Source organism: Arachis hypogaea, chromosome 2 (assembly GCF_003086295.3).
Source record: "Arachis hypogaea cultivar Tifrunner chromosome 2, arahy.Tifrunner.gnm2.J5K5, whole genome shotgun sequence".
Taxonomy (NCBI): Eukaryota; Viridiplantae; Streptophyta; class Magnoliopsida; order Fabales; family Fabaceae; genus Arachis; species Arachis hypogaea.
The window spans coordinates 94756453-94767130 of record NC_092037.1 but is presented as its reverse complement, the minus strand read 5'-3'; the positions used below and the strand labels follow the sequence as shown (position 1 = coordinate 94767130).

Sequence of the window (10678 nt, the reverse complement as noted above, 5' to 3'; positions counted from 1 at the left end):
TTTTCTATTAGTATTTAATTTTCATCAAATAAAATCTAATAGTCTATACAAGTGTGACTCGTTCAAAAAATACATAATTATTGAACTCATTTTAGACATATTCCTTTTGTTTGGTCAATACTACAAGTTGATTGATTATGTCCGGTTTAACTTTTGCAACCCCAAAAATAAAAGATGGTGTTTGGTTGAAGATATAACTTGTAAGAGACAAAATTTTTGCCTCAATTATTATTTGGACTTTACAAAAGTTATGCTACAAGTTGGGGTCATAGAAGAATGTATTTTGTTTAGAATTAAGAATTATGTTGTCCATTTGTCCCTTCACTCCCTTGCTAATTGTTAAAACTTAAAAGAAAGTAAACACAAAAGTAAAACAAGATATCTGCTTTAGTTGACCGGTTTATTGTGTTTAATTACTTGAGGAAAAAAGTATATAAACACGAATTTTTCACTTTAATCATTTTAGAATCGTTTCAAAATTCAAATAATATATACTTTTGTTTTTCTCAGTAAAAAAGAATTTAAAAATGAAGGAAACATTTATTATGTTGCACTTTTAAAAAAGATATTTTTTGTCTTTTAGAATTTAATTTTATTGTATAAAATAATTTTATATGTGTATCTAATCACATAACGTTATTTTAATAAAAATAATTATTTTTATATTAATTACATAAATAATTATTAAAAAATAAATGTCATTAGAGTACTTTACATTATATAAAAATTAAATCACTGAATCTTCTATACATATTAATTGTCGTATGATTACTATGCAAAGTATAAAGCTCATTTGTATTTTATTTTATTTTTTCGTAGCCCAGTATTTTATAAATAAATTATACGAGATATATATCAAAAGTCAACAACCAAATTTTTTATTAATATAAAAAATATGTAAAAATATAAAATATATAATAGAAATAAATAAAACAACATATATATTAATATACATATATAAATACTTAGTTTATATTTATTTACCGGCACAGCATATTAAAAAAGAAACACACAAAAATAAAATTAATATTTAATAGATAAGACTCCAATAGAGATAATATATTTAAAAATATTAAATTAATATATTTTATATTTAAAAAATATAAAAATATAAATAAAAAAATATAATTTATTTTTTATGTTTTATTATTTTTATCAAATTTTTATAATTATTTTTTATTATATTTTTTTTTCATCAATATCTTGTACGAAAAAATAGAATAAATTAAATTAATTTATTTTAATTTATCATTAAATAAAATATAAAATTTTAAATTTTGTGTTTATATTTTTTGTGTTTTATTTTTAATATCGTGTCTTGAAGACTAATTTTTCGTGTGTACAATATTTTTGTTTATAAATAACTAACATTTCCAAAAAACAAAAAAAAGAAAAAGAAAAAGAAAAAGGGAAACTAAGACTTCCAAAGAAACAAAACATGATTAATCTCATTCATAATTATGGAGTAATAAGCAATGCTAATGAATCTGGAGGACCCGCACATTGACATCAAGTTCTTGTATTAACGAATAACGATGCAGTGAGGTGAGACTTGAAAAACAGAAGCTGAATCAGATCGGACTCAGACTAAGACTTAAACGCGGTTGCATTATATTCCACCTATTACGGTGCACCCGCACCACACGATTCTTCTCCACCACCATTCCGCCACGCTGCAACGGTGAGTAACCGCCGTACCTGTAAAGAAATCGATCCGAATGAGGGATCAGAATCTTGAGCTGCAGGAATCGGGTTGGGAGGAGCTTCGAAAGGAAGCTCGCAAGATCGAAGGCGATCTCGACGTCAAGCTCTCTTCCTACGCCAAACTCGGCACAAGGTTCACCCAAGGACAATCACCAGGTTCTCTTTTTGGAATTTTTTGTTAAATTAAACACGCGATAATCATAATTAAATTCGGTTTATCTGTTTTTTTCTTTTTAGTGATTGTTTTAGAAGTGCTAGATTTAAATCAGGTATAGTGCCGTCAGTACTAGCTCCTAGCAAATTAGGTTTTGTGGTAGAAATGTTAGCATCAACATGGACTATGCGGAATTGGGGATTGTGAATATAATGTAGGGGATGTGATGATTTTGGATATAAGAAATTCTCTTCTTACTATGTTCGGTTGTTAATTTCAAGTAGCTTTGATATTAATAGGTTTTACTACGATTAGCATGTTATGTAGAATTGAATGTTAGATGTGAAAATGGCAACATGAAAATATGGTTAGAGTGTTTAGAGAAGGAGGATGTTAAGTTGGATGAGTGAATGCACTAGATAAAATGTGGCTAGAAGCAAAATGCATTAGGGGTTAAGTCAGGGTAGTACCTATTCCAGAAAAGATTGCAGAATCTTGTGTTAATGGTTCGGGCATACGCAGGAAAGGCCTGTGAAAGTTTCAGTGAAGAGAGTAGATCCGATATGGAGGGTAGTTCAGATGTTTAGAGGTAGAAGTAGATCTAGAACAATGATAAGTATAGCTATTAGAAGAGATTGGATTTCAATGGCTTGAATGTAAACATGATTTATTGAGTGGAAATGCTGATGTTGTATGGTCGATGGAGTCAACTCTGCTAGGATGATAATGGTGGGCAATTAGATATTTTTGTTTTCTTTTAGTATGGTAATGATGGGCAGAGACACTCTATGAGCGAATTTCTGATGATCTAACCATTTTTATATCCTTTGATCCTCATATGCTCACCATTGAGCATGTCATGCTCAAAGTTTCAGAAACTAATAAATAACATAAATCAACGGTGAAGGTGAAGGTCTTACATGACCACATATGCAATTTGCAGATCAAAGGATCTCCCCCAGTTTATTATGATGTCTACTACTAAGGTTTTTGCCACATTCATTTATCACCACAAGTTGTTTATCAGATAATGTTATTGGTAGAAAACCTTTTATAATGTACAAAAGTTTGATGGTTTAGATTTTTAGGATATTTGTTTTTTTGACAGAGAATCTGTCCGAGTCTCTGCAAGTTTAGATCTTTCTGCCCCTTTTTTGTCTAAGTAAATAATCTCAGAACAAGGTTTAGTGGAATTCTAGATACATATGTTTCAAACCCATAGGACTCTTGCATGAATGGACAAATTAGATTAGACATATGAAACAATTAATGTGTCTTCATCTGACAGCATAAACTTTCAAGAGAGTTGTGATAAGTGACAGATACAAAGCTAGTTTTGAAGCTGGATGGATGGGACTATGGGAGAAATTAGTTGCATTTCCAAATTAATATCTGTCAGTTCCTTACATTTATGGTGATATACATTTTCTTATTAGGTTACGTGGATGGAAGCTCACCATCTCTTGGGTCCAGTAGGTCCTGGAAGTCCATGGAAATGGAAATCCAATCCTTGCTCGAGAAACTATTGGACATAAATGATTCAATGAGCAGATGTGCTGCATCTGCTGGGCCAGCTACTTCTGTAACTCAAAAGTTGGCTAGGCACAGAGATATTCTTCATGAGTTCACACAGGTATGTTTACAGTGCATTTATGTTTTTGTATAATGTAGTTGTGAGCAGCTTGAAAAGAATGAATCTGTGGCGGTGCAAATTGTTAAAGAAGTAGATATATTTTGTTGTGCATGACGCATTATGAATTTGTATATTCTTTGTTAAGTAGATGGATAAGCTTGGAATTGGGTTTGACATGACTGAATTTATAGATTTTGATTTCTGAGAATTTATTCATTTTTGCTATCTTCTTACTTAGAATTCTTGAGTTGGACATAATGTCAGATGTGAGTGTTATCTCTACTTTAGTGACATCTTTTTTCCATTCTTGATCCAAAATGATATCTTACTTTGATTTTGGTCATCTTATGCCAAAAGATAAACAAGTGTGTGTGTGTGTATATATATATATAATTTCCTCTTCATTGGTTCAGGGCTGTGATTGAATGGAGCTTTCATTGATTGAATGTTATCTCTGAATGAAAAATGGAAAATTTTAAAACAGAGAGAACCTTTGAAGTCTTTTGTCATCTACGATTGAGGTTGCAAATGAATAGATTGAATTTGATCTGTCTCTTTACCATGGTCGGACTATCATAAGGAAGCATTATAATGTGCCTAGAATGTGATTATTTTGTCATCTCAACATTATGCATTCATTACAATTTAAAAATTCTGAGGATTAAGGATCTAATAGTAAAATACATGTCCCTGTTACCTGTGCTCTTATGATTTTTCTTTCATTTCATTTTTTGAAATTTGTCAATGCTAGAACTAAATAGTAGAGATAAAGTAATTGAATATGTAGGGAAAGTGATAATCAATATTCTTGCATTCCTTGGGCTTGGCCTCAGCCTCAGCCTGTCCCCTTTTATATCCAAAAAAGGAAAAAAAGAACACTGACAAACAAAGATTTTGTTATTCCATTCCATGCTAACACAACCAGCTAATATGGACTGGAAATGCATAATGTTTTGGCCCATATGTCAAAGTTCAAGTTAAGACATCTTTCATCCTTTAGACCTTTATGAGCTTTAGAAGATGCCCTATATAAAAAACTGAATATCTCTGCAAAAAATGTTGAGCATTGCCCTACAGGAATCTGAGCTTAAGTTTTCTTACAGTGGTCCTATAATTGTGTAGGCATTACACTCTTAACTGTATTTACATATATGCAGTCCTACCATTGTACCATGATATTTTTCTTGCGTCTTCTAACAGGTATATTTTTCTTGGTACTCTGTGTCTAAGCCTACCTACTGTTATGCCAATTTTTTTACTTTTGTATCTGCTTCACAACCCAGCAAGCTTTTGTCATTTAGAACATTACTGTCATAAATTGTACATTGATACAGTACGCTTAAAGTTATTATAAATTTCATAAGCTGACTTCAAACAACCTCGCCGATTGGTATTCTCCTCAGGAATTCAGACGTATCAAGGGGAACATAAACTCAATGAGGGAACATGCTGAACTTTTGAGTTCTGTCAGGGATGATATTACTGATATTAAGGTGAATCATGAGCATGATTTGAGTTAAATTACATAGATGTTTTTCTAGTTGTTGTACTAGACTTACCCTCTTGTGGCAGACATCGGGTAGTATGTCACCAAGGAATCAATTATTACGGGAGAGAGCTGCCATCCATGGAAGTATATCTCATGTAAGTCAAAGTTCTATGAAGTAAAGTTGCATTTATTCTACTTAAATTATCTCTGAGTGTGAACATTTCTTTATGGGCAAGTGGTGACCACTTAATAAGCATTGGTGTCTTAAAAGTCTCACTGGTGGGGGACAAACCATGCTCATTCTCCACGGCTAGTTCAGGGACCGCTAGCTGAAGCCTTTTAGCCTAGATTTGTTATATAGTGTCTTAACTTTTGTACAGTTTTGTGGGCCTTTTAAATCATATTTATGTTGAACCGAAAGTCAGAGGCTTCTTTATGCAAACGATTTATATGGTCCTGGTATTGAGATCTTAAGTATCCCGGCAGTACTGAAAGTATTGTCCTTTTTTTTCTTTTGAATATCACTTTGCTCGCATATCTCAATTTTTCATTAAGTTAATCTGTGCACACTTGTTGGTTTGAGTGCTCTGGCATTGATGTTTAGTTTGATATACTTAATTCTTAACGGCATATTGTCTGTTTTATAATTTTATATTTTCAAAATTTTCAGTACAGGTTTGTTCATTTTTGCAGAATATCTTCCAATTAGATATACCATTTCCCTAGAAAAAATAGTTTTGAATAATCTATTTATTTTGTTAATGGCTATGTTCACTATTGGCTCTTTATAGCTTACATGAACTCACATTAATAGGTCATATAGAAAAACAATTTAGACTGTGTTTGTTTATAGAGACACAAAATCGTGTTTGACAGATGAGACATGAACAGAAACATTGTGTCCAGAGACACTGGTTTAGTATATTTTGTATTCATTCTAACAGAAATGACATAGAGACACTAATAAGAAAAACTTTTTTTATTTTTTCTTTCATTATTTTTGTTAATTTTTTATAATTATATTTTTTATTATATTTTTTCCAAATTTTTTAAATAAAAAAAATAAAAATAAATTGGACTTTCATAATTTGTTTTAGTTTATTACCAAACAAAATACATTAACATTAATTTTTGTGTCTCTTGTCATTTGTATCTTATTCTTAATGTCTTGTTTTATCCTATTCTCAAAACCAAACGCAGCCTTAAGGTCTTATATTACATGACTATATTATCCTTTGTTAAAGCTTTCTTGATTCACTGTTAATGCTTTTTATCAGATAGATGATGTGATTAGTCAAGCTCAAGCAACAAGAGCAGTCTTAGGTTCTCAAAGAGCATTGTTCGGTGATGTTCAAGGAAAAGTGAAACTTCTCGGTGACAAGTTCCCCGTTATTCGTACCCTACTTGGTATAGCATAAAGAAAAAACTTTTCTAATTAGCCACTGATTTTCGCATTCACCTTATTTTGCTCACCTCCCGTGTGTGTTGCTCTTGCAGTTTCAATTAGAAGGAAGCGCTCAAGGGATACCCTTATTCTGTCGGCAGTAATTGCAGCTTGTACGTTGTTCATCATCATCTACTGGCTTTCAAAGTAATAAGACACAAAACACTATAATCATGGTCCATGAGTCCATCTATATATTGATTCTCCCTAATCTTTGAAGGAGTGGGGATACTAAGCTTTATTTCATTCTCTAGGAGCCTCGTTTTTTGTATGTTAGTTGTTAACTATTGAAAATATGTTATGAATCTTGGACGAGTTTTGATATAAATCAATATCAGATAGTAAAATTTCATTGATCTCCAACGTTTTGTCAAGTAGATTATGGTATTTCACGGTGATTGTTAATATTCCCATAGTTGATTCCAAAAACTCAACATTTAATTATCATCTACCGGTTTTCAGATATGTTTTTACATGAAGATACTTTATGTGAGATCTTTCACTTAAATAACTATTAACAACGTGCTGATATCATATGGTATAGATATTATGTTGGAGCCTCGGTGACATTATGGAAAAACTTATAAGGTTTAGGGAAAAAAATAATCAAATATTTGAGAAAGATTTAATTTAACGCCCTCTTTAGGGCAACACGTGCATGTAGCGCATTATCTATTGAATTTTACATCACCAAAATGAGATGATGCCAACTTGCTCTTGCTTAGTAGTTGTCGTGCATTATTTGTATGCTGTTAACATTTCTTCAACGAAAAATACTCCAAGAATTAGCATGCCATAAAGTCAAATTTAAAAGTTTGTTTTGTGTTATTTAAAAAGTTAGCAATTGAATTGAGTTATAAATTAAATTTCATAAACTATTTTAAGTCTTTACCCACTGTCTTGTTTGTTGAAGTATCATTTGAGCAATTGTTTTATTTTCTTTTCTTTTCAAATCTATTTTAAAGGGTGAATTTTGAGCAAGAACCAAATTTCAATTTGATGATTGGGAATTGCAAAGCCGCATTTGATTTAGGAAAAACAATATGAATTTGACATATTTTATAAGTTTCAAAAGCTCACTTTTTATATATTTTAAAATTGTTACATAAACATATGCTTGAGAAATTAGGAATTTTGGATTTAAACTTTTTTTTTGTGTATTAAACTTGTCATAGGGCCATGTCCAAAGACAAGTTGAGTTATGAATCTGCAATTCATTGTCCCCACCAAAGTCTAAAGGTAATATAACTTGGGTTGGTTGAGTGGTCAGCTCACTCGTCTGCTTAAATAAGTGTCGGGAGTTCGAACCCTGTCTTGTGTATGCAGCAATCCATTGGCCAGCGGCAGACCCTTAAATGGAGCTCAGATCCGCGACGGATTAGTTCTTAACCTGTCGGGTTGGGGAATACTGTTTGGGTAAACAAAAAAAAAAAACTAACTTTGAACACCGAGTGGAGAAAAGTTGACATAAATGTTGATATCTTATTGCGTCGCATTTGAAATCAAGAAAATGTTTTTGCTCTGAATATTAGAATTCAATGTGTCTTATCTAGACGATGTGTCACTTTAACATTAAACCATTAAATACATGCGTTCCTAGTTATAATAATAACAATAATAATACTAAAACTAAGGTACAATGATGAATTTCCCTCTCCCCCCCCCCCCTCTCTTAGTAATCAAGAATTTTGGTTGGTTCCGTACAGTACAAGTTATCTCCATGACAATTTGTGGTGGTGATAAGCACTTGTTGGATGTTATAGTAGTGACCGCCAGGATCTTCTCAAATTTAGAAAAGAAAAAAAAAATGTGGTGCTACGAGTTACCCGTGATGAATTGAAGTGCTACTTGCTTCTTGTCTCTAGCTATATGTATATTATGTATGTCCACCCACAAGAACATGCAATTAGTGGTGGCAGTGTGTGTTTTTCTTTCCATGCTAAATGCAAAAGTGTGTGGTCCCTTATTATATGTCTTGATGCTGTTGTGGTCCTTTTTAATATATATCTATCAATCATTCAAAACTAACATTCGGTCGAATCCAGCTTAGTTCTTTTTATTAGATTAGATATGCATATGTAGATCTCTAATTCCTCTTGTTTCCTTAAAAATTCGAAACAACAATAATAATATTTTATTTTTGATAAGTAGTACAATTGTTACCGTGTCTGCTTCCTAGCTATCTTATCTTGTCCATGAAATTGTTAACTAAAAAAAAAAGAAAGAAAATGAAGAAGTCAATTAAATATATAATACTAAGTAAGGAGTGATGTGCTGTACTTTTTGTTAATTAAATAAATTTTAATTTTTTATTTTAATATATTTTATATTAATATTTAGATTTATATTAAAATTTATAATTTAGCATTTAAAATATAAATTTTAGGATTTTTATTTTATATTTTTTCTTTTTCTATCTTTAATAACAAGTTAATTGAAACTCAGGTGCAGTCGACTTCACGTGAAGTTGATACTTGAGAGCCGTTAGATGATTTAACTGATTTGACTAAATTTTCATCTAACGGCTCTCAGATATCAACTTCACGTGAAATCGACTTCATCTGAGTTTCCACATTCTTATAAATCTATATGTTAATCTTCCTTAAAGGGTATTTTTGGAAAATACCATCACCTAACTAAATGGAAAAGAGTTACGATAAAATTGACTAAAATTTAAAGGAGATTAATAGTGTGTTGTCCTACATGATGATAGAGATGAACTCCTATGCCTTATTATTGGATGTTAGTGTATATATCTTGATGATGGAAGTAAGAACGAAGGCGTCAAAAATGGAAGTTTGAAATTTATGAAGATGCTGGCTTGATACTATTTATGGAGAGTCACAACACGTGCTTATGCAGTTTACATTGGAGGACCGGAGGGTGGGGAGGATCATATTTTATCTTGTATGTCCGCTACAACTCAGAAATATACTTCCATATTTTAAATAAAGTTAGGTTTTTACATACTCGTTTCTACCTATTATAACTAAAGAGGAATATGGGTCAACACTTTTAGTGATAAAAAGTGAAAAGTTGCCTAACGTTTATTCAAATATAAGATAAAAAAAATTATTGGTCATTTAACATATATAATTCTAATAATACTCTTTTTTTATTTTTACATTTAAATTAATATCTGTATTGGTAGTAGCTAGGTGGGGGTGATGAGATTTGACAGAGACGAACTCCGGCGTATGGTCTAGGTGGTTTCCAACGTGAAAATGGAAGAATAATATTTGTAAAGACACTATGACGCTTAAGTTAAATGAGTTAGAGAAATATAGAAATTAAAATTTAATATATCATATCTAAAAAAAATAATGTGCTTTTCGTTATATGATAGAGTAAATGGTCAAATTAGTCTTGAAAGATTATTTGTTTTTTAAAAATTTTAAATTAGTCATATTAGTTTTTGTCACTTTATTTGTTAATGGAGTCAAAATTTACTAATATGACTCATTAAGTGATACTCCAACACACATTTAGAGTCTTAATTGACTATTAATATAATAAGTTTATGAAATTAGATCAAATTAAAATGTAATTGTGAAAAGAATTTGAGGGATTGAAATCTCTCAATTTAGAGTTAATTTTATCTAATTTTATAAATTAATCATGTTAATAGTCAATTAAAATTTTTAGATGTGTATTGGGGTGTCACTTAACTTGTTATATTAGCAAATTTTGACACTATCAATAAATAAAATGACGAAAGAATTAACATAACTAATTTAAAATATTTAAAATATAAATTTGACTAAAAAAATTTTCAAAAACCAATCTAAAAATTAAAAATTTTTCATGGACTAATTTAACCATTTATTCTTATATTGATATGAATGACAGCAAAATGGGAATGGATTATCTTCACTCGTGTTCCCCCAGCACTCGGGTAAAGTAGAAAAAAAAATTGAGATTTTACGTAAAATAAAAAAAAGTAAATTAAGAACGTAAAATGTAAAATCTTAACAAGATTTAAATTGTAAAATTGTTAGAGTACAAATTTCGTAAAATTAATAGACTCATTTAAAATTATAATATTAAAAGATTTTAAAAATTAAATTGAGATTCTAACTGTTATAATCGAACTATTAGTAATTGGGCCAATGAGAAATTCGAACCGAGTTATTCGAGCCGTTACATAATAATTTCAATCAATTTTTTTACGGTAAATATATTAACCTTATAACATTCTTCTGATTATATATAACACAACTCTTCACAATATACTTTTTTTTGGAACTTGAAGCG

The 10678-nt window shown here is 30.5% G+C and overlaps 1 protein-coding gene across 1 annotated transcript; it reads left to right on the top strand.

The window, feature by feature from the left end:
• Positions 1 to 1388: 1388 nt before the first annotated feature.
• Positions 1389 to 6787, top strand: LOC112752106 (Golgi SNAP receptor complex member 1-2). The gene is made up of 6 exons (XM_025801525.3): positions 1389 to 1860; positions 3295 to 3491; positions 4895 to 4984; positions 5064 to 5135; positions 6258 to 6387; positions 6478 to 6787. The coding sequence occupies exons 1-6, from the start codon at positions 1719 to 1721 to the stop codon at positions 6573 to 6575; spliced, it is 729 nt and encodes a 242-aa protein (XP_025657310.1). The 5' UTR covers positions 1389 to 1718; the 3' UTR covers positions 6576 to 6787.
• Positions 6788 to 10678: the final 3891 nt, after the last annotated feature.

Excerpts from the sequence above, each read along its gene's own strand:
- LOC112752106 (XM_025801525.3), top strand. The coding sequence starts at position 1,719 with ATGAGGGATCAGAATCTTGAGCTGCAGGAATCGGGTTGGGAGGAGCTT. Across the intron at positions 1,861-3,294 it reads CACCCAAGGACAATCACCAG|GTTACGTGGATGGAAGCTCA; the intron begins GTTCTCTTTTTG and ends TTTTCTTATTAG. Across the intron at positions 3,492-4,894 it reads TTCTTCATGAGTTCACACAG|GAATTCAGACGTATCAAGGG; the intron begins GTATGTTTACAG and ends TATTCTCCTCAG.